Source organism: Ceratotherium simum, chromosome 13, assembly GCF_057802395.1.
Source record: "Ceratotherium simum simum isolate JZ-2026a chromosome 13, ASM5780239v1, whole genome shotgun sequence".
Classification (NCBI taxonomy): domain Eukaryota; kingdom Metazoa; phylum Chordata; class Mammalia; order Perissodactyla; family Rhinocerotidae; genus Ceratotherium; species Ceratotherium simum.
In genome coordinates this window covers 38,667,211-38,690,590 of record NC_141912.1, presented here as the reverse complement: position 1 = coordinate 38,690,590, position 23,380 = coordinate 38,667,211, and the positions used below count along the sequence as shown (strand labels likewise).

Genomic DNA, 23,380 nt, shown 5'->3' with positions numbered 1-23,380 from the left:
TTTTCCCCCAAATACTGAGTCGGGGTTAATATTCACACACAGAAACACAGGCTCCAACGGAGAGATAACTGGTCAGAAAATAAGGAGCTTTGATTCTGGTCTCATACTCTTTGACCCAACAGTTCCACTTGTATGAATTTATCTTAACAAAAGAATTCAGAAGGACAGAGCTATGTATGCAAAGAGGTTTGCTTTAGCATTATTTGGATGAAATGTCCAATAAAATAATTTCCAATACAAGAATGGGATGTATTCACTCGGTGGCATATACAGCCATCACAAATGATGACTTCAAAGACATGGGAAAATGTCTATGACAGTGTTTTTCAAATTGTAGTTCAATATCCATTAACAGGTCATGAAATAAACTTAATAGGTCTCCGACCACCAACTTTTTTTTTTTTGATGAAATAGACTAGAATAGAAAATATCAGAGTGCATCATAGGTAGTTAAAGGTGTTTGTATCAGGAAACTTTGGTTTCCATTATATGGGTAACTGGGCCATGATACAGAATAATATTTTTTATCAGGGCGTCACAGTCAAAACATTTCGAAGAGCTGGGTCTATAATGTACAGTATAACAGATTACAACAGGATGAGATACTATGTCTGAGACCAAGCCTGGAAGGGAATACACAGAAACAAACACAGGAACCGCGTTAAGAGCGGTCTGATAACAGATTCTGCTTTTCATTTAGAAGTTTTCTGTGATGTTTGTAGGCTGTTCTTACAATAAAACAAGAAAAATGAGTAAGAACACAAGAGAAAACGGAGGAATAACAATAGAAGGTCATTATCAGATCCCAAAGGGCCAAGGGGCTAAAGGTGGGGCTTCCCGGAGGAACAGTCCTTCAGGATGGGCCTTGAAGGTTGGGCAGAATTTGAATGTTGGGGTGGGGATTGGCCTCAAACTGGGCAGGGTGGTCACTAAAAGGATGAAGGGCACAGAACATGGGGTAAAAAAAAGACTCTCAGTGTTGTAAAGTGGCTTTGAATTAGTAAAGAAAGGGCCAGCCCCACCCCTTGGGCGGGTCATTGTTCCCCCTAGACCAATCCAGCTATTCTCTCCCCACCCCTAAGCTGAAGCCTCAAACTACCGGTTGCCCCTCATAAACATGGCCGGTCTAAGCTAGCCACGCCCCTCACCAAGATGGCGACCATCAGTAACCCCACCTCCCGCCGCCTCGGTGGCCAATGAGGGAGAAGCACGAGTATTTGCGCATGCGTGGTGCCACCAGTGGGAGAGTCCAATAATGACTGGGGGATCCCGGCAAGTAACATGACTAAAAAGAAGCGGGAGAATCTGGGTGTCGCTCTAGAGGTGAGGGGAGAGGTGGGAGGTGGCCATATGGTTAGTTGCCTTCTCCCCGTGGCGAGGTAATGGGTCGGCCGGGCTGCAGATTGGAGGAGGGGCCGAGGGGAGGAAGTGAGGGCGACGCGGGTTTGGGAGAGGGACGCGAGGTTCGTGAGAGGGCTCGATGTGGTACCCGGAGGTGAGGGGCACGGTGGGGGACCCGAAGGTTGGAGAGCCCGAGGGGGCGCCAGAGGTGGGAGCGGGAAGTGAGGGGACCTCCATAGGGGAAGGGACTGGGAGGTGAAGGGGAGTCCCAAAGAGGACGGGACACGAGAATAAGGAGGCCCTGAGGGGAGAAGTGTAAATGAAGAAGATCCAAAAGGGGCGGTACTCGGAGGTGAGGGGGACCCTCAAGGGGTAGACACCTGTAGATGAGGGGACCCCCAAAGGTGAGGGAGCCCATACTGTTAGTATATTACTAGTGGCTTAAATGTCCCCTGAGATGGGAAATTTTTCCTCTGGCGTCCTGAAGCTCCTTGCTTGAAAATTACTTTGGGACCTGTGGGAATTTGTAGAGAAATCTGGAATGGTGATGTTCCCAAAGAGCTTAAAAATAATGTACCGCATATGGAAAGGAAAGAAAATTGGTGCATAGGGTGCAACTGCTATATGCTGCTTTATTTGCATCTCAGTTAAGTCTCACTACAAGCCTGTGAGATTCTTACAGATGAGGAAACCGAGGTTTCAAGGAGAGCCCAGGTTGGAGCGGTGGAGGAGCTGGGAATCAAACACGGGCAATTTGCCTCCTAGTGCGCCTTGTCTCCGTGTGACAGTTCCCTTAGAGCATACAGGGTAACAGTCGTCTTCAGCTTACTACCAGTTCAGTGGTTCTCAAACTTCAGAATGCAGTAAGAATAGAATCATTTGTAGGCTTGTTAAAAATGAAGAGTTGGATTCTCCCCCACCCTGAGTAAGTCAGTAGGACTTGGGTGTGCATTTTTAACAAGAATCTACACTTTTAACAAGCTACACACGCCTGTGCTGATGCAGGAGGTTTTAATACCACCCCTTGAGAAATATTGGCCTACTTGGTAGGAAAAAAGGTTGATGGAAATGTCAATCTCCTAAAAGAATGCACATGGTAAAATGAGATGGCATTATGTAGTGAGAAGAGCAGAGACTTTATAGCCTGTATGAGGACACATGAGCTGCTATAACAGAGAAGCCTGAAAATTCAGTGGCTTCAAGAACAAGAAAGTATATTTTCTGTCTAACAGGCTAGAGCAGGGACTGGTGGATGTCTGTAAATGGTCTGATAGTAAATATTTTAGTCTTTGTAGGCCGTATGGTCTGTGTTGCAACTACATTGCAGTTGAGCCTCGTTATTCATGGATTCTGTGTTTGTGAATTTGCCTACTTGCTAACATGTATTTGTAACCCCAAAATCGATAATCGCCACGCCTTTGTAGTAATTCACGGACAAACTCAAAGCCAACGCCTGCATATCCAGCTAAGGTCGAACGAGGCAATGCTCTGCCTTCTTGTTTCAGCTCTTATACTATAAACATGTCCTTTTTGTGGTCTACTTAGTCTCATGTTTTTTGCATTTTTGTGCTTTATGTTGGTGATTTTGCTGTTTAAAGTGGCCCTCAAGTGTAGTGCTGAAGTACTATCTCATTTTCCTAAGTACAGGAAGGCCGTACATGCCTTACAGAGAAAGTGTGTTAGGTAAGCTTTGTTCAGTGGTGACTTATAGTGCTGTTGGCTGTGAGTTCAAGGTTAATGAGTCAACAATATATATTAAATAAGGTATCTTTAAACAGAAACACAAAAAAAACAAGGTTTTGTATCGATCAGTTGATAAAAGTTTTGTGACCAGAGGCTCGCAGGAACCTAACCCAGTTCAGTATTTGCTAATTCATTGTTGGCAGCAGCTTTATAGAACATAACTACCACGAATAAGGAGAATCAGCTATACTCAGGTAGGCTATCTTAGCACAAAAGTAGCCATAGACAGTATGTAAATTAATGGTGTGGCTGTGTTCCAATATAACTTTATTTGTAACAACAGGCAGTAGACTGTATTTGGCCCATAGGCCGTCGTTTGCCAGCCCTTGGTCTAGAGTACCAGGACTATCTTCCATATTCCTTCCATCTTGTGGCTCTGCCATCCTCGGGGCCTTATTGTCACCTCATGAATGAAACCAGGTCACCCCCCATTGATGTGTCCACTGGCAGGGAAAGAGAGAAAGTGGAGGAAGCACACCAACTGTCTTAAGAGTCCTGGGCCCAAAGTGCCCACTTTCCATTGGCAAAGATGTGAGCCAAGATGTGAGGCCTCACCTAACTGCCAGGGGGTGCTGGGAAACGCGCCCATTGGCTAGGAGGCCACAGGCTCAGCTACAGCTCTGTCACTGAGGAAGAAGGGGCTAGCGTGTTTTAGTGGGTGGCCTGCAGTCTCCACCGCAGATTGCAGCTTACCTCCCAGTGTGGTTTTGAGGATTGAATGAGATGGTATGTGTGAAATGCGTGGCACGTGCCTGGCACAGGGTGGATAATGAACGAACAGTGCTCTTTCTCATTAGTAGCCTTTGTAGTTTTTTTTCAGAGTTCCATCATGGCTAAGTCAACCCTCTTGTTTAGACTTTAGTTTCCTCATCCGTAACATGAAAGACTTGAACTTCACCAGGGGTTACATGTTCACTGACTAGTCAAATACAGATCACAGATGTCTTGTTTGGCTGACATGGGTTTTAAAGGCGTTTTGAATTTGGTGGGGCATGTGCTCTCCTAGTGCCTTTACTGGTCACATTTGCCCATTTTTTTTTTTTACCCTATCAATACCAATATAGACATTTACATTTGCTGTCTTGGTCTCTGCTTGGATATTCTAAGATTTGAGATCTGTAACTGTGCGCCTTAGAAAAATCTTGACGTCTGGCTGTCTCTCCACCTTGTTCCTCCATCGCCCCCAGAGGATCTGAGTATTGAATGTGCACTGATGCTCAGTAGCTGTAGATACTGTCCTCTTATTAAAAGTCATGTGCTCAGAGCCAGTGAAGTGGTGATTTAATCAAAAATGTTTGTTAATCTGACGAGTGCAATAAAACCCCCACAAGTGGGTGATCTCGGCACCTGCAAACAGCCTTCACTTGTTATAATGAAGCAATTACTGAGCAGGCGGCGCTCACCCTGAGGGCTGGCTCAGGCCGGCTGTACCGGGCAGTCACCTCCCAGGACAACCAAGCACCTCCTAGCCTCCTCCACTCGTGCCTTCTCTCAAGGCCTTTTTATCCAACTCATTTGCCACCTTGTGAGATCTCAGAGTTGGAAAAAGCTGGCTATGAGTTTTAGCTTCTGAGAGTTAATTCTGAATAACAAGAGAGAATTGCAATTCAGATGAGAAATCACCAGCTCTGGTACTGATTTTAATGTTATGTGGGAGGAGGGAAAGATTGTATTTCAGTCTAAACTGATAGAAGAATTCTGGCTGAGGGAAAAGTTGCATTTCAGTCTAAACTGGTAGGATTTTGGCTGATGTAAAACTTGTTTGTTTTTTAATCTCTGATAGTAAGGAGCTGTTACTTGGTTATTGCACTTCTCTTTCACAGCTGGCCCATTCAACTCGCTGTCTTTAGATGTTTCAAAAGCCAGTTGGTTTTAAGTTGACAGATGTGCCCAGTGTCTTAGCTGACATCTTAAAGGGGATACCTTGGTTAGATCTGGTCCCTAGAACAAAAATCTATCTGTTTGGAAAGCTTTTGGCTACAGGTTACAGAAAACTGGCCTCAGTGACCTAAGCAAATAGGAGTATACTTATTTTCCCATAACAAGAAATTTGGAGGTAAGTGGCTACTGGTATTGGTTGAAAAGCTCAGCTATTTCAGGGCTGGTATTGCTGCATTCTCTTAGCTGTTTCCTTTTAGTCACAAGATAGCTGCCACAGCTCCAGTCATCATATCCAACCTTAAGTCAGGAAGAAGGAGAAAGGAACTACAACACTCTTTGTCCCTTTTATCAGCAAAGTATAAGCTTTCCCAGGAGTCTCCCAGCTGACTTCTGGAATATCTCATTGGCTAGAACTGGGTCATGACCACCCCTAGCTACAGTGAGGCTGGGAAAGCATCTGTTGAGCTTCTCTAGCCTCTATAGTGGAGGCAGGCAAAGGAGGAGGGGTGGGGAATTGATGATGTGTTGGCCATCTAATAGTATCTGCTATAAGGAATAAAGGTTAATGGGAGTCATGTAAAATTCACTGGAATCCTTATCAGCAAAAGGGGCCCGGCTGAGTGACGGTTAAGGAGAGGTGGTAGGTTGAGGGAAGAAGATGGCCTAGGTGGGTGAGCACCCGGAGGAAAGGACACTTGTGATTATTTGTTTAATGTCAGCCACTGCTGTCGGCTCCCTGAGGGCATGGGGTGGCAGCAGCACTGAGTGTGGATGCAGACAGTCTCACTTCTGGAACAGGCTGTGCACAAGGCTGAGGGGAACTACCAATTTTCTGAGACAAGGGAGAGAAGCAGCTTTAGTGGATCGTCAATAAATATTTACTGAATTGGCTTGAGTGGCTGGAGGAGGCACTTGAACCTTCACCCCTGACATCTGAGCCCAGTTGAGTGGTTTGCCGGTCATAGGTTAGGTGGCCACAGTGGAGCCGGCGATTGGATGCCACCTTGCTGGGGAGCCGCCCGGCCAGGGGCTGGGGAAAGGCTCACAGCGTGTGGAGACTGTTCAAGGGCCACTGACCAATAAATGAGCCTCACCTGCTGCCAGGCGCAAGCGACAGGTCGCCATTGGGCTGGTGATTTCTCTCGGCAGCCTGGGTCTGGCTCCGCTCCACTTGACGGGGGTCAGGAGACTAAAACCTCATTACCTAACGTGGCTGGATGTCAGCGTGTGTGGAGTGGCTGTTTGCCAGCATCTTAATTAATGAATTCATAAGGTGCGGGGTGGATGCCAGTTCTTGAAAAGTGCTTTGAGCCTTTCAGTGATGAAGAAGCTTTTGCTAATTTATCAAAAAATATATATTGGAGGAAAGAAGAGAAAACAAACCCCAAACAACGTTCTGGCCCAGGGACAGCTGAAGGCTTCAGGCGAGGACGGACGTGGCTCTACTCGCACAGCTGCTCAGCGCGCCAGCGCGTCTCTGAATGTCTCGGAGCCTGCCTGGGCTTCAGCAGGGCCCCTCATGTTCCTGACCTGGGGCAGGGGTGACTCTCCAGAGAAATGACAAGCCCCTTGACTCTCTGCTTTTCCTGAAAATTGGTCATTGATTAAAAACTGGGAAGATTTACTGTCTTCGTCTGCTCAGCCCGGGAGAGGAGCTTCTCATGGGGCCTGATGATTTGGGGAGCCGTGGGCAGAGGTTTGTTTTCTGCCCCCACAGAAAAACACCCCTTAAGCGGAGTCAGAGTAATCAGCCCTTTGGGGTTTGAGGCTGGTCATCTGGAAAACCGGGGCCCATGACCCCCGTGTGACTTGGCTACGTGGCCTGAAGGCCCCAGATGGAAAGCCCCAGCGCTCTTGCCAGAGACCATCTGGGCAGGCATTCTGGCTGCTTTACCCGTTATAATAAACGTCCTGGGGCTTCCCTGACGTGTGAAAACGAGTGGATTTCCAGAAACCCAGTTCCCAGGCTGCTGGGGCTGGAGATGAAACAGCTGACACCACTCTCTGGGCTGTGAATTAGCAAGTGAAAAGAAAGGCTTTAGTGCCGGCCCTGTGGCTTAGTGGTTAAGTGCGCACGCTGCGCTGCTGGCAGCCTGGGTTCGGATCCCGGACGTGCACCAACGCACTGCTTCTCCGGCCATGCTGAGGCCGCGTCCCACATACAGCAACTAGAAGGATGTGCAGACATACAACTATCTACTGGGGCTTTGGGGGGAAAAATAAATAAAATTATTAAAAAAAAAAAAAAGGCTTTGATACCCATTGGGGAAAGAAGGGCTTCTCAGGCCCAGCTAGCCCACCTTTTTCCTTTTAGAAACTGGGTCTATTTTGTGAATTTTGGAGGGTGCTTTGGTAGTTTAGGCGATTTGGAGGAGGGTGCCTGGGATGTTTGTAAAGCTGGGAGTGGGAAGGTAATTGCCTTCAATGTGAGCATGGACACTCGGCTCCTGTCTCCCTGTCTCCAAGCAAGCAGATTTCAATCAGGTTCTTCCCTCACGGAGAGTATCGGTTATGCGACAGAGACCAAGCAAAGCCCTTGTACAAGATTATTCAGAGCAGAGCATCTGTTGAAGCCAGATCAACAAGCTTAGATGGGCTTTGACCAGGATGTGGAATGACTTAGTTCCACAGAACCCTTCTTTGTCATGAATGTTTTCATGAGGGATTTTGGAGAAAGAGCTTCAAGTGTTGGAAAGAAAGAGCATAAGCTCTGAAGCAGAAAACCCCAGATTTAGACCCCAATTCTGCCACCTCCGAATTACACGACCTTAGGCAGGGATCTTGCTCCTCTGTAAGACAGAGACTGTCCCTTCCCCACAGAGTTGATGGAGACATTGGTAGCATACATGAAGCTGCCCACAGACTGCCCAGCCCAGGGTATAGGAGTGGAGATTGCACCCAGGGGCTAAGAGTGGCTCAGAGCTGGTGGGTCTCTGCTTTCTCGATGTGGGGTGGTGGCTAATAGCACAGACTTGGACTGGCAAGCTCCCCTACGTACTGGCTGTGTGACCCTGGACAAATTACTTCATCTCCATGGCCTGAGTTTCCTCATCTGCAAAACTTGGGTACTGAGAATACTTCTCACCTCACAGGGTTAGTGTGAGCATTCTGGGAGTGAATCGGTGTGAAGCGCTGAGAGCAGTGCCTGGCACAGTGCATGCTCCAGAAGTGCTGGCTGCTACTGGGATTGTTGTGGTCTAGTTTTGCATGGACTTTTGGCTTCAGGAGGCTGCTTTGACTCATGCTGTCCCATCCAGACACAAGAAACTCTGTGATTTGAGTTGGACTCAGATACCCCAACACCATGCTTTTTATTAGGTCTTGGTGCCCAGCAAGGACCTAGCCAGGCAGGTGGAGGATATGCCCCATGACTGCTCCCTGACTCCTGAGATTAACCCATTCCAGCAACTTCTATCACTCGTCAGGCAGCAGCTCCTGAGATCAAGGCCAGCAAGACTGGAAACAACTTCCTAAACCAGAAAGCAGAGAGGCCTGCGTGACCCAGAGCCAAGCCCCGTGGGTACCTTCTGCCCTTTCCCAGAAGAAAGTTTGGCCCTAGACAGTGGCTCCTTAGGGAGTGAGTGGAGAGCCACCTCCCAGGCTGTCAGGATGCTTGTGGTAGCACCATTCAGCCACCTTCAAGAGGAGAACCTTCAGCAGGAGAGCGACAGCCTGTGGCTCGTTCTTGATGGCAGAATAAAAGCTGCAGGTGAGGCCCCTGCAGCAGCAGCCAGACCTGGAGCTGGCCCCTCAAGGGGCCTGACCTGACCGGTGTGCTGGGCAGTTATCTGTATGTGAGCTGGCACTCATGTTCCCTGCCCCCAAAGAGGCCTCATTCGGGGCTTCAATTCCAGGAGGCTCCATACTCCTGAAAAGATGCCTCATGGGGATTTCAGACGAATTTTACAGTTTCTCTTAACACAGTAGTTTTATGGCGTATAGGACCCCAGGGAGACTTCCCTAAAGCTCTGAGAATAAGGTGTTATTCCCCAAGTCAGGTGGCAGAGGGGATTCTGCTTAGCTGGCTCAGGGCTGCTGATCTGCTAGCGGAGCACCATGGAGCACACAGCACTCAGAGCTGCATCTGAGGGAGGGGCCCTCGAGGAAGGCCACTGGAAGAGTCTCTGCCCCTGAAGACTGGAAATGAAGAAGCCCTCTCTTCCCTTGGTACCTGCCAGCATGAGCGAGGGCCCTGCTTGGCTGGGGTTAGGCCTCTGCCAACCTTGACTGCCAGGCTGACTTCACATCTTCACATTCTTCTGCAGGAAACATCCCCACCTTTGTGGAGAATCCTTGGTCTTATACTTCTCGTCACTGAGCCCGCTCCTCTGCCCACTCTTGAAGCCACCCAGCAGGCTCCGATTCCCCAGTCTGCTTGGATAAAAAGGCAGCAGTTTTCATCCTTAACTATGGTGGAATCCCTCCTGGGCCTTTCCTGTTAAAGTACAGACTTCCTGGATCCCGTCTCCAGAGCCTCCCTGGGACCTTTAACTCCCTCCTACTTGGACGCTCCTTCGCACTCCCTACCTTGTGAACCTCTTTTTCCCTCTTCCTCCTCCCTTCTTCCCTCATGCTCTGCATCTTCCCTGCCTAGGCTCAGACCAGCAGTCCCCACGGGCAGGTTTTAGCCACTGCTGGTCTTGGGGTCAAGAACAGACTTTCCCACCAGGACATCCTGCATGCTCACCCCCTACTTCTCGGTCCCCAGAACCGCTTGCCCATGGGTTTACACAACACCTACCAGGTCCTCAGCTCTGTGTGAGGTGCCAGAGGGCACAGTTAGCTAACTTGTAGGGAGCTCACACCACCATCTTTCTGACTTCCTTGAGTCCCTTTGTAGCCATGCTCACCTGCTGACTGTCATCTCAGTGACTTAGACACAATGTTCTTTTACCCTGTATAAAAACAGACACTTGGTCTTGTGAATATAAACGTAATGCAGGGACACTTCTCATGTTGTTGTACATCAGGGGCATCCATTCTCTGTCCCCACACTGTGCCTGAATGAGTGCCCTGTCTCAGTCCCCACCTTGGCTGTAACCATTTGCCAGTGACAGTCACAACCAGCAGTGCTGCCCCCTACAGCTCCAGGAGAGTCCCAGCGCCTGAGCCAGTCTCAGACCAGCCACGTTCTTTCTGCCAGTTGACCCTCTATCCAGCCTGTCGGGCACGAGTCCTGGGAGCCTCCGTAGCCTCCAGAGTGTAACCTTCTCTTCCCACTGGAGTTGGTCCCATCTGTTTGATGGGGCCTCTTTCTGCCTTAGTCCTAGAACCTCGCATTCCTGCTCCCAGCTGAGCTAGATGCCAGGCATCTATGAGCTATGGTGTGGGTGAATCCAGTCTCCAACTGCGAGGCTCCTGCTGCTCCAGGTATCCTCAGACGCCCACTGGTGCCTAGACCACACCTGAGTCCGGTCTGCCCTTGGACACTGCTCTAGGCCTCATCCTCAGGTTCCACCAGGCCCAGCCTCTATAATTTGGTGCTGGTTCTGGACCAACCTTCATCCCCTGCAGGATCACGAGGTTCCCAGCACGCTGTGTCCTGAGCCAGCTGGATGGGCTGGCCTGTAGAGGCGTTTCTGTTCTGATGGTCTATCCTGCAGCTCCCTTCCTCCCCCGCTGCCGAATCCCTCCATAGACTCAGAGGATGACCATATCTGAGCCAGAGAGGCTCCCCTGCCCACCACTGCCAGCCAGTGACCAATGGAGATTTCTCTCCATTGCATACCCCCACTTCTATCTCCTTCTCTTACTCTCGCCACAAATTAACTCAATTTTCTTTTTATTCCCCAAAGATCCAGTGAAAACCTTCTCTGATAATAATGATAGCACTTATTGAACTCTTACTGTGTGTGTTAGGCACTGTTCTAAACACCTTACACGTATTGCCTCATATCATCCTCACAACAACTCTCTGAAATATGAAACATTATCATCTTTGTTTTACACATGTATAAACTGACGCACAGAATTAAGGAAGTCACCTAGATATCGGCAAGTGAGCGGCAAGCTGAGCACCTGATTACAGCCCACACTCCTCACTACCACACTTTTCAGGAACCACAATTGCAGTCTTCTGGGCACTTGGGCTCCCAGCTTCTTGCCCAGCTCTGACCATTATGCTTCCAGAATCTTCCTGACATTTGTCTCCTTATTCTGGTCCTAACTCCTATGTCTTCTCTCCTGGTCCTGGCTATCTTGTCCTCCATTGCTTTTAGCCTAGTGGCAGAGAGAAAGCGAACCAAGGACTATATATTTGCACTGGGGAATCTGCAAAGTGCATAATCCACGTGCATGTCATTGAGAGTTGACTGAAAATCCAACTAGGGGCTTCCTTTAAGACCCCCTTTCTGAGTCCTCTCCCCCATCTCTGGGCCCATCTTGCTGAGCCAGTGCCGCTCTGTAGCCACCACTCCTGACCCAGTCACAACTAAAAGATGCATCCTGACCCTCCCTCCCTGCCTTCTCTGCACCCATTATTATAGCTGCTCGGAGCCGGCTTCTGCTTCAGCAAATGCTGCAGGGTGTCTGACTGCCAGCGGAGTCACCTTCTGAGGATGGGTTTGTGACCTACTGAAGAGCCTCCTGACAGTCTCAGCCTCCCCTCACTCAGCCCACATCAAGCAGCTGGGTTATAAAGAAGGGGAGCTTGCTGTTTAGAAAGGAATCAGAGAGAGCTGTCAGCAGGACATAAATATTCATAGAGGGAGGTTAGAACTGGAGTCTCTAAAACCTTGATTTGTGTTTGTCCGTTTAAGCCTCATTAAAAAGTGGTAAATGAAAGTGGGGATATTCAGTGGAACTACAGATAAATTGGGCTTGTTCAGATAAAGGCCTCTGACTGCCAGCTCCACAGGCCCTGCCCAGGGCATGACAGCAGATTGGCTTGGCCACTTGTGGTTTGCCAACCTCAATTTAAAGATTTTGCTTAGCATGAGTTCCTGGCCTTGCTCTGGGCCAATTACCACTTGTTTGGGCACCTGGTAGCCTTCCAGAAGTGCTTAGGGATAGAAATCCCCAACTTGCTTCCTCCCCAGAATGCAAACCAGGGTCTGGCCCAAGGGGTGACAGGGAGGAATCTAACCTAGGACTAAGGCTTGCATTGGGTAATCCACAAAATACATAATCTATGTGCATGTATAGTTACTTCTCCTAGCTTCTTCCAGCTTCTGTGGGCACGAGGGGAGTGTTTCAGACTCCAGTTGCTACATGAGGCCTAAATCTGTTCTCAGCCCCTCGGCCCCACACCCGACTCTACCCATTCCTCCATGGCTACAAACACAAAGACTGCAGCTGGCCAGGCCTTGCAGTGGGCACAAAGAAGAGAATGATGGCCACCATGCCTTCTAGGACAGGAGTGACAAAGTCAGGCATCCTTAGGGGCTAGGCAGTCACATTCATAAGTGGAATGAGCCAATCTGAGCTAGACTTGACCCCTGGGCTGCAAGTTTACAATGTCTGCCCTAGGGACTCCCAGAGTTTGGGAAGATGAGGTTTGGACACACATAGCTGGGATGACACAGTGTGCACTCAGCCTCGTGAGAGAAGGACTGATTAATTTCCCAGGGGAAGGAGGCAGTACCCCTCCAGCCAAGGGCAGCAGAGGCGGCCTTATGGAGGAGGGAGAGCTTCAAGAATTAGCCTTTGTTTGGGACCCAGCATGGAATTTGGTACCCTGATTGTGGTTTCTGTACCATGGGGTGGAAACAGTGAGTCTCAGGGTCCTGAGGGGCTGGGCTGTGTGTGTTGGGGGTGCTGTTGTGAAGGGTGGGCACATTGGGGCCTGAAGCACCTGCTCCTCCCAGTTCGGCTCCACTAATGGTGGCATCAGGCTGTTGCTGTTCCCTGAGCCTGGCTCCCCAGCGCTCATTTCCCTACAGCACAGGTCCCAGGACAGCCTTTGGCCTCCCAGGTACAGGCCCCAGGTCCTGGCTGGGACTGTTGCCAGGACAGTTCTCCTTCTGGTGCCCATTAGTAGAGAAATGACACAATTAACCAGGCAGTTAACTCAAGGCTCTGCAGTTGCTCCCTCCCACAGGGCCTTGCTTCCAGAGCTGGAGTTGGCAGTGGGCTGCGGCTGCAGGGAAGGGGATAGATGGTGTGTCATTTGGCCCAGGCATTGGGATGAGGGAAAGTGGCTGACCCAGAAGTGGCCGCGATGGGTGGTGGCCAGGGAGAGGGGTAAAAGGCCCAGAGAAGTGCAATTCTCCTGACTCTGGCCCCAGAACACCTGCCTGGGACTCTGGGATTCGTACTTGCGATCATTAATTGCCGTCTCTGCAGGGGCTACTCCAGAAGGGATTGGAGCAGAAAACTGGCTGAGACCGATAAGGAGAGGGGTACTCCACTCTTGACTCCTCAGATGTCATTCCATTTGGGGGACGTGTTCTCCCATTCGTGAAATAAAGGTCATATTTGCCATCCCTCGCAGGGATGTGGTGAGAATGAGTGAAGTCAGATGGAAAATCAAGCATTATGGGGACCCAAGGCACTATTCAGTCAGCTGCTCTGAGGGACACAGGGTCCTCTGAACCTTCCCACCCACTGAAATCTAGGCTCCTGCCAGCGCCAGCAGGGTGGCGGTGCAAGCAGAGCAGGCCCAGAGATGGCTGATTAGACGGACACGTGGAGACACATGGAGAGACAGAGGAACTGTCAAAGCCAAACGTGTGACACCAGGACCCAGACTTGGATGATCCAGTCCAGTATTGTACAGAACATTTTCTCACAACTCAAATTATTTCCCCAAGAACACATCTCTGAAGCTGTAATCAAAACAAATGGGAAAACTGATACCTTTGGCAACCAGCCTTTCAGGAGCTTAGCTATTCTGCTCCACAAGTTACAGCTACCTTGGTGATGGGCAATGTTTTTGCACAAGAACCAAGTCAAAAAAAATAGAAGTGTTTTTGAGCTGCAGTTTTTTACAGTAATTTTTATTGATTCTCATGGGAAAACGTATATTTTTTTACAACTTAGACTACTTTAAGATGAAGTGTGTCAATGCGAAAAATACCTCTGTTTTTTGGCCCCCAGATGTCTAATCACCCGTCCCTCACGGATGGAGTGCTTTGGAAAGGCGGAGCCTCGCTGCAGCATCTCGTTTCATTCTATGGTACCCCCGCGTGGCAGGCGCCTGCATGTTCAGAGCTCTGGTTGCTCCTGTTGTGTGTTCCAACTGGGGCGTGTGCTGGGGAGACAGAGCTGACTGAGGGCTGCTCCTATCTGTCCCCAACCCGTGCTTGGCCTGGAGGGTCCGGGCACCTGTGAGAACCTGAGCAACAGCCATAGCCGTTTCCAGCCGGGCCCAGAGGTCGAGAACAACAAAACAATGATGCTGGGTGGAGGGGAGCTGTCCAAGAAGCCTCCTAAAGGCTCCCTCCTCCCCATCCCAGGATCCCAACTGTTTTGAAAGTTGAAAGGCTCTGCTGCCCATCTGTATCTGCCCCATGTACTGTATGTTTCAGATCGATGGGCTGGAGGAAAAGCTGTCGCATTGTCGGAGAGACCTGGAGGCTGTGAACTCTAGGCTCCATGGGGCGGAGCTGAGCCCAGAGGCCAGGTAATGCTCCTGCCCCCCCAACCTCCTCCGGCCCCTCATCTATCCTGGGGCCCTGGCCCTGAGCTTCCATCCCCCTCTTCCTGCCCCTGTCACTGGAGACCTGGGCCTTGTCCAACCTGCTCTGGTGTGCCAGCTGCCCCTCAGGTGGGATGAAGGAAAAGGGCTTGAGCCATAACTCCTTCCCCCTCACAGGAGGTCTCTGGAGAAGGAGAAGAACAGCCTGATGAACAAAGCTGCCAACTACGGTAAGAAAGGGCCTTCTGTTCCCAGCCCCACTCCCTAGTCCCAGGGTCAGGAGGGGGCAGATGCCCAGGGATCAGGGAGGTTCTTCAGGAGGGATCCAGCCCCCAGGAGGATGCAGGAACGCACTGTAGGCCCAGCAGCCTGGAAGAAGAGCAGGTTTGTTCCTTTGTTCCAAGGGAGATGGAGAGGCCTGTGGGTCTGTTCTTCCCCTGTGGGATGAAAGGGTATGGCTGTAGCCCGGTCCAGAAGAGACTCCCACATCCACCCTGACTTGGGAGGTCTATCCTCCCTGCCCCCTCCTCCCAAACCTCCACTCCCTCCCATGAAAACTCTGCCATGGGAGTGGGGGCTGTAGGGGCCAGAGTGAAGGAGGATGAACCTCCCACTTGGGTGCAGGGTGCGTGAAGGACTACTGTGAATGGAGCAATGCTGCCACCTTCTGGGCGCTGGGGGCAGAGCCAGGTAGAGCCCAGGCAGGGCCTGGAGCTGGAGGGAGGCTGCTGGGTCCACCATCATCCTTCCTCCACCACCACCAGCCTAGGAGGAAAATGATCTGCAGAGGCTCTTCAGACTTGTCTGTTCTGTTCTACTCCTGAGGGGCCAGACCTGGCCACGAATCATTCCCAGAACAGTCTAGATGGCAGAAAACCTCCTAGAGGGACCAGTTTAAATCAATAGTGTAAACACACACACATCCCTTCATACCAGCCTGGGCCACGGGCCATCTGAACTGCCCAGAGCTGGTTTGCAGGTATTTCCCCACTCCACACTAGGAGGGGTGGGACATCAGTCCCCCCTGAAGCCTAGCAATTTTCTCACAAAATCGCAGAATCGCCACTCAGTTTAGCCTTCACAGAGCACCAACCATCTGTGTGTCATACGAGGGGATGGATGGGTATAGTGTGGCTGCAGAATAGCAGGACTGGCTTCCTCTAGAGGCAAGCCCGACTACCTCATAGGCACAAACTGCCTCCTCTTAGTAACCCTAGTTCCTACTTAGCTGGGCATCCAGCAGCGGGCAGGACTGGAAGCACTGGTGGTATGGCCCCACCCTGTACCTACTCCAGTGTCAGGCCCAAGGTGGTCCCAAGCTGCCCTCAGAGCTTCTAGCAGGCCAGATGAGACACCCTAGGAGGATGACCAGTGACAGGTCAGAGGACTCACCTGGTGACACCACACCACCACCTGGCTTGGCTTTCAGGTGTGTCCTTTTTGGTGACCCCCTCACACATTCCATCCTCAACTCCAACTGCATTTGAATAGAGAGCAGCATTGAGTGTTGGGACTTTTGGGGGCCAGGATCTGTGGCCAAAAGGTTGTAAGGATCTGGGCAGGAGGACAGAGTCATTTTTACAGATAAGGAAGTGGCTGGGAAGGAACACCTCTGTCCTCAGCAGTGTGTGTACCCATTTGTGGGAGAGGCAGAGGCAGATGGGCCCAAACTACCTGTCTACCACCCTGCGTCCTCCCAGAGAAGGAGTTGAAGTTGCTTCGGCAGGAGAACCGGCAAAACATGTTGCTCTCTGTGGCCATCTTCATCCTCCTGACCCTCGTCTATGCCTACTGGACCATGTGAGCCTGGGATTTCTCCAGTCAGCACACACTTCCCCTCAGCCCCCTGATCACGACCAAGCAGGCCCTTCAAGACAAGAAAACCAAGATACAGGGGCATTCCTCCCCGACCCAGGCACTGGAGCAGGACTTCCTGTCGGCCCAGCCCCTCTTGTCTCCTGGTCCTGCTATGAGGCCTGAGTCTCCAGAAGGACTTTGTGCTGGCTCTTCCCTTAACCCAAGGAAAAGGCAATAAAGAACATCCAGGCTGCTCCTGTCTGCTGAGTAAATGTCATGGTCTGCCTGCAGCTGGGGGGCGGTGGGGGCAGCAATCAGGAATCAAGGAAGAAGAGATGTTCAAGGGAAAGCTCTTGGCTTAGAATTCAGAAGGAAGGGAGAAGGGGGGCTGTGAAGGTGAGCCCCCAGCTTAAGTGGGGAATAAGGAGACAGCGAGAAGCAGTTTCCAAGCCAAAACTATGCTGGGAGCCATGTTCAAGGCTTGGGCATTGCTGGGGCCAAGAGGCACACATTGCACCACCTGTCTACCACCCCCACCAAACACACTGTCTTGCCCTCCAGTCAGTGCCACTGCCTGTAATTATGGCAGAAAAAAATGCAGCCTGTGCAGCAAAGGGCGACTTGACTTGAAGTGGTCCTGTGGCAGTCCCACAGGAGCAAGGAGTTAATCCATCCTCAAGAGGCAGGCAGGGCTAGTGAGGCCTGGCAGAGCAAGTGGCCAGCAAGAGTCACTGTAATGACCAGGCAGACTTATGGTGACAGTGGCCAGTAAATCAGGTGGGGTTTGGAGGCAGAAGCAGTAGGGGCGGGGCCAACGGGAGGGGGAGGCAGGAGCAGCACAGACATCACCCGCTGCCCCTGAGCGCGCCCCCAACTCTACTCCCAGCACAGGGGCCAGGAGAGTCGGGAGTGGAAGGCTGGGGCAAGACAGAGCAGAGTAGAGCAACCAAAAGGATGAAGGGCTTGGGGACTGAGATTACACCAATTAAGTAAGTAAAAACAAGGAAAGGAGTTGCCCGGGAGCTAAGGCTATGAAACATCAAAGGATGGACCCTCAGGGCCAGAGTGAAGGAGCCAAGCAAAGTGTAGGCAGGCTCCAGGGGAAAACCTGCACCAGAGTTGTGGAACTGGTGGAGAAACTCCAGCCTGGAACAGACAGGGATGCGCCATCAGCACCTACATGTCCCCCACTCCTAGTGCAGCCCCAGTGCAGGCATGGAACTGAGGGGAGGCTGGCCAGGGGTCCGCAAAACCATCTCTCCCTCCCTCTCTTCCCCCAGTCTAGTAACACTAATTGGTCTGACACCTCTGTTATTTTAGTCACACAGACTGATCCTGGATTGTCACAGTGCCACCATGGAGTAAGTTGTGTGATTTATGTAAGGGGGAAGGTACCTCCCTGCCCTGCTGGGCTGTCGGTTCATTCATTCATTCTCCAGTCCCTGCTTCTAACAGGAGCTGCATAATTTCCCAACTCTTCCTTGGGCTCCCTCTCCAGCAGCAAGGAGCAGCCCCAGGAGGCCTGAGCTTGGACAAGGCTCTGATTAAACAAACCCTCTTTTCTCCCCTCTTCTTCAAGTAGAGCTTCCTCCCCTTCACCTCCAGCCCAAGCTGTTGCATCCAAGCCAGTCCCAGACCACAAAGCACCGAGGACAAACAGCAGCAGCCCCAGCACAGAGCCACACAGGCATTAAAAATATGTTTATCTTTAATGATTCAGGATTCTGCAAGACACACTGATATACCCAGAATTGGGTGGAAATACAGCATCTTAGCGGTGCTGCTGCCAACCTGGAGGGGAGGGGCTGGATGCTGGCTGGAGACCCCTGAGGTGGAGTCAGTTCCAACCTCACAGGGAGCCTCAGTGCCCTGTCTCCATGGAAACCAGTGTAGCACTGGCATGGGGCCCTGGGGAGCCTGTACCAGCATCTCTGAGAGGTATTTTCCATTAAAAACAACCACAGGTGCCCTCCCCCACCCAAAGCTACTGCCCAGCTTCCCCTCTTCCCCCTCCACCAAGGCAGAGGAGATAGAGAGACCACAAAAGAGCAAAAGCAACTGTACCTCCTACTGGGGAAGAAAAACAAGGGGGGGTGTATAGCAAGGTGGTTGTGGCAAACGGGGGTGCCATGATTGCCAGAGGGCTGGGTTGACCCAACCCGGGAGGTATCCTCTGTTACAGTGGGGCCATTGCTGCTGGCGCATAGAAAAAGGCAAGTCTTCAAGGCCGCTCCCTCCCCGCCTAGAGCTGCCCAAGGTTCAGATCAAAAGGGGATGGGGCCCAGGAAGGCTCCACAACCCCAGGAGGCAGTCACATCCAACTGCATCCCACTGTGGTGCCAGGGATGTGGGGCCCACATGCCTCCCTTCCCGGCCTGCGGGACTGTCAGAGGTCTGGGCTGGGAAGAACTCCAGGGAAGAACAGGACAGGGCTAGGGGGAGGAGACAAGAAAATCTTCTCCAACTTGGCATCAAAACAGAGCAAGTTCAAAGCAACAAAACCTTGATTTGTACAGCAGCTGCTCCTGGCCAGCTCACTACAGTGGGCTTCCACCCATCAGGGTTGGCCCAATAAAAAGTTGGGTAAAGCAGGGGCATGGCCGCCCTCTGGGCAGTGCACGGAACTCAGAAAAGTGAGTCTACAGGATACAGGAGAGACAGGCAGAGCCAAAGCCCTGCTGCTCTCTGACACATCCTCCAGCGGCCCCACGTGCCCTGGGCCCTGACCTCAAACCCACCGTAGGAGCAGCGTCCTTCAGGCTGAGTCCTGGCAGGGGAGACAGTTCCCAGGCAGGACTCCAGGGAGGGAAGTCCAAAACGTGTCCCAGAAGGTACGTGAGTGTCCTCTGAAGGCCCCCGACAGCTCTTCAGGGGAGATGGAGAGGAGACCACCCTCCCCTCACGGCCAGGCTGCAGTGACTGTGCTCCTCAGTCCCTTTCCGCTTTGGGGATGGAACCAGTACTGTGGGCCCAGGCAGAGCACCCTGACAGGGAACGACGGGGCATTCGGCAAGGGCGGGCGTCCCCAGGCTGTCAGGCGCTGTGCGTCTGGATGAAGGAGAGGACATCCTCCTTGGACAGCTTGTCCGAGTCCTGGGGCTTCTGGGAGTCATGCACACGGATGCCATCCCCCCACTCCCAGAAGAGCCGGCCATAGTAGCAGATGCTGGGGAGGAGAAAGGAGGTCAGAGGGCTGCACCTGGGTGGAGTAGGACCAAGAGATCACCACCCCACCCCCCGCAACTATGACTTAGGGGATTGGTGTTAAGAGGTGGGGAGAGGAAGGTCTATCAATGACTCCAGTTGAGCAGCCAAAAGGTACCCAGTTGGCCGCTCCTCCCTGCCTTCCAGAACCAGCTTTTCCCAACAAATAGCTGCTGCTGCTAATTGCATCCACCTGGATTCCTACAATTACTGATATTCTTGGTTTATCTGTCTATGCTGCTCTAATACAACAATATTAGTGTGGTGACAGAAACTAGTGTCACTGGCTAATTACAGGCACGTTAGGGCTGCCGGCTGCTGTCAAAACCTATGACCAACAATCTGGCAAATGGACACCGGGTCCTGAGGAGGGACAGCTAGGACCCTGAGTCCTGAGGGGCAGCGCTGGGGGCCCTCAGCAACTTCCCACCACCAGGCCAGTGTCAGAAAGTCATGTAAGCAGTGGCTGCTCCACGGAGCAAATGCCCTGCCTGGGTGGGGCCCTTCACACCCAGGACCCCCAGCCATCACAGCAGGTCCTGGCATCACTCTCCTCTCACCGAGCTTACTACCCAGGCCTAGCCACACCCTGGAGGGGACCACCATCCCCACCCTTGTGGGGAGGAGCCCAGCCCATGCTCAGGGGAGCCCCTGCAGGAGGAACAATCTCAGGACCCGGGGGGTGCCCCAAGAGCGCTGGCTGGCATCCTGGCAGGAGTACCCAGGTCTGCTGAGGGGGCAGGTCTGGAGGAGGGCTACTTACTGAAATGGGGCAATGGAGTCTGCAGGGAGGTCAAAGGTAGAGATCTTGGTTTTCTTGTTGTAGAAGAACTTCCTTTTGAAGCTTTTGCTGAATCCCATAGTCCACGGCTCTGACAGGGGGAAGAGGGGAAGAAGCCCAGAAAGGACACAAAATCCCCATGGGGGACAGGCCAGGCCAACGCAAGGATGTGCCTTCTTCCACTCCCATTCTTCTATTCCCCTCTCCCAAAAAAGCAGGCAGAGAACAGCCTGTGAGGATGCAGCCTTCATCACCAGCCCAAATGGGCTCCAGGAGGACAACTAAAATAATTACTTCTCAACAACCTTACCCCAGTCCTGCCAACCTGCTACCAGGTTAACATCTCTGGGACCCTGGCAGAGGTAGCAAGACTGTTAGCCAGAGGGCACTGAAAAAAAGGAATTCTACAGGGGATGCAAATGGCCAAGCTTGGCTTTCTGTATGTGCTGCTGCCCACTGAGAAGGCCCTTTTCCTACCATGAGGACACCACGCATGCATATATTGTAAGTTGGGCTCCTCTCTCCCCAGCCCCAACCCAATCCCCGGAACCCACCAAAGTACAGAAAAAGCTCAGGGAACAAAGTCCCTCCCAAGATACACCTCAAAGAAATGCCAGCCTGGCTGCTACCCATCTTAGTAGGGAGCCCTTAACTCTAGCTCAGGCAGGGTCTGGGCCACTCATCCTGGCTGAGGAAGGGTGGACAGGGAACACTCACTCATCACCCACCATTCACTGTCCTGACGATGTAGAGGCCAGTAGGCACAAAGTGCCGGTCGTCCCGCCCTGTGTAGCTGAGCCTTGGTGTGCCGCTGGAGCCCTTGATGATCTTCATTTCTAACCTGATCTCCCGAGCAGGCGTGCAAACAGGTAGTATGAGTGTGTGCATGAGAGAGAGAGAAAGCCCTAATACTAGTCTCTGGCTAATATCAAAATCACACCAACCACAATATTTTATCTTGTTCTGACATAAGAAACTGAGGCAGAGATGTAAGTGAGTTGCTCCAGGCCACATAGCAAGTGAGTTAGTGCAGCACTGGGTTTAGAACTCGGGCTTTGCACTCCCAACCAAGCACTGGAGGCAGGGGAGTGACAGATGCCCCTGCTATGTTGCTGCTGTTTGAGGGGTTTCAGGGTGAACCAGTAAGGACAAGATCTGAGACCACGGGTGCCACTGGGTCAGTCTACCACCCATGGCATCACTGTGGCCACTAAAGAGTTAACATGAGAGCATGAGACCTGGCCCAGCTCCGGTGGCCACAGCGGGCACACACCCAGGATGAAACCCACAGATCTGAGCACCCCGCACACCACTAAGAATGCGAGGAAGCAGTTATGCCCCCTCTGCCCCTCCAGGTTCAATTTCTCTGTCAGCACCAGGAGCTGGGATTTATAGTATTTCAAGCAGCCTGCTGCTCTGCTCCTCGCAGGGACAATCGTAACTATTACGGCATCAATGAGCCCGTATTTCTGCCAGACACACACCCGCCCTGCTCTCCTCCTGACAGGGTGCTGAATCAGCTCTCAGCCAGGGGCCTCTTGGCTGCAGTGAAGCCACGCTGAGGCAAAGGAGGTGGGGGGTAGAGGCAACCAACCAGGGCCATCTCACTGCCCCACCCCCAAACCATCTCTACAAAAAAGTAGAGAATGAATCCTGGACACTGCTGCACCCCCACCCCAACAGCTCTCAAATCCTGAGCTACCCCGGTTGAGTCACTCACCTGACAAAAATCTTCTCCATCTCCTCCAGCCTGTACACCTCCTTCACCCTGTGGGCAGAGGGATGGAGAGAGGACAAAGGCTTCCTGGGGGGACATTCCTGTCTGGGCAGCAGCTGGTAGGCAGGAGGCTGCGCCTGTCCTAACCCTCAGCCTCGGGCCCCTGCACCACCCAACCTACCAAGAACTAGGACCCCCAGCCCATTGCACTGATGTCTTACCAAGACAAGCTCTAGGTTTCAGAGCGGCCAGGCAGCCCCTCAAACCATAACTATGGTTATGGAAGACGGGAGGGGGAGAGAGGAAGGTCTGGCAGACACAGATGTCTCTGTAAGCATTCCCACCCAGGTCTTCACCATTACCAGAGGCCAGAGGCCAAGGGCCAGGCTCTTGCCCAGGTCTGTCTACATCGATTTTAGGCCTTCCTGTAGCAGAGTTACTTCCAAATAGTCCTATTAGGCCAATTACCATCAGGGGTGGGGGGACCCCTACCCAGGATTCAGGGCTCCTGTTTGATGCCCAGCCCTCCACCAATGGAAGCCCCTGAACACGCCTTTGCAACTGCTACTGGGTAAGGTCCCCAGAGACCCAGCAACCAGACCACAAGCAACAGAGGCAGGGTTCCTGAAAGCTGCCTCTCAGGACCTGGCAGACAGGCCATTTTAAAGATTTTATTTATTTATTTTTTCCCCCCAAAGCCCCAGTAGATAGTTGCGTGTCATAGCTGCACATCCTTCTAGTTGCTGTATGTGGGACGCGGCCTCAGCATGGCCAGAGAAGCAGCGCGTCGGTGCGAGCCCGGGATCCGAACCCGGGTCGCCAGCAGCGGAGCGCGCTCACTTAACCACCAAGCCACGGAGCCGGCCTTGACAGGCCATTTTAAAGCACAGGAAAAAACTGCTTTTAGACTTTTAGAAGAAATCTATAAAGTGCATTCTCACTACTGGATTTAACTGTAACTAAAAATGATTTTGATAAAGTATAAATAGACATCTCAGTCTCTAGTCCCATGAAGCCCCAAAGGCAATAATCTCAGACCTTGGCCCAGCCTAGAAAAGTCTGTTCTCCACCTGTCTGCTCCCTAACTTCTCATCCTCCTCTCCTCCCTCAGGGGTCTAGAACTTTCACATTACCTATCATGGCAACAAACCCTGGCCTTCTTCCCAAGCATCAAGGATCCCACTCCCTCAAACGATCCTTCTCTTCTTCATATTCAAAAACTCCCATTCCCTCAGTACCCTTTTCTTACCTTAAAAAAAAAGGAAAAGGCCAGGTGATATGCTAATGATACTCAAGAGTGAATGTGTGACTCCCAAGGTGTGTTAGCGCTCTCAGAAGC

The 23,380-nt window shown here is 51.7% G+C and overlaps 2 protein-coding genes across 9 annotated transcripts in view; one reads left to right on the top strand and one right to left on the bottom strand.

Annotated features, from left to right (window-relative positions):
- The first annotated feature begins 748 nt into the window (after positions 1 to 748).
- On the top strand, positions 749 to 16,592 carry CCDC167 (coiled-coil domain containing 167). 4 transcript variants are annotated; one of them, XM_087438543.1, is made up of 4 exons: positions 749 to 871; positions 14,433 to 14,527; positions 14,720 to 14,772; positions 16,243 to 16,592. In XM_087438543.1, exons 1-4 carry the CDS (start codon positions 749 to 751, stop codon positions 16,344 to 16,346), a joined length of 375 nt encoding a protein of 124 aa, XP_087294669.1. In that variant the 3' UTR covers positions 16,347 to 16,592. The 4 variants fall into 4 exon arrangements, with proteins under 4 accessions (XP_087294669.1, XP_004424246.1, XP_087294667.1 ...); XM_004424189.3 differs by lacking the exon at positions 749 to 871 and adding an exon at positions 1,230 to 1,323; XM_087438541.1 differs by lacking the exon at positions 749 to 871 and adding an exon at positions 1,230 to 1,323 and having other exon boundaries at positions 16,165 to 16,592.
- Positions 13,881 to 23,380, bottom strand: part of CMTR1 (cap methyltransferase 1) — a 67,848-nt gene continuing 58,348 nt past the window's right edge. For 3 of the 5 annotated variants that reach the window (XM_004424190.3, XM_087438539.1, XM_087438540.1), the window contains 4 exons: positions 22,045 to 22,092; positions 21,053 to 21,165; positions 20,307 to 20,415; positions 18,030 to 19,505 (listed from right to left, as the gene is read on the bottom strand). In XM_004424190.3, coding sequence (XP_004424247.1) covers positions 19,373 to 19,505; positions 20,307 to 20,415; positions 21,053 to 21,165; positions 22,045 to 22,092 — 403 coding nt within the window. In that variant the 3' untranslated portion in view covers positions 18,030 to 19,372. Of the gene's footprint in view, positions 14,980 to 15,934; positions 16,020 to 18,029; positions 19,506 to 20,306; positions 20,416 to 21,052; positions 21,166 to 22,044; positions 22,093 to 23,380 lie in introns of those variants that run through there. The other 2 variants (XR_015554121.1, XR_015554122.1) reach the window with 2 other exon arrangements.

Bases quoted from the DNA above. Each gene is read 5' to 3' on its own strand.
- CCDC167 (XM_087438543.1), top strand. From the start codon at position 749: ATGAGTAAGAACACAAGAGAAAACGGAGGAATAACAATAGAAGGTCAT. The intron at 872-14,432 runs GTTGGGCAGAAT...TGTATGTTTCAG, and splicing joins CTTCAGGATGGGCCTTGAAG to ATCGATGGGCTGGAGGAAAA. The intron at 14,528-14,719 runs GTAATGCTCCTG...TCCCCCTCACAG, and splicing joins GAGCTGAGCCCAGAGGCCAG to GAGGTCTCTGGAGAAGGAGA.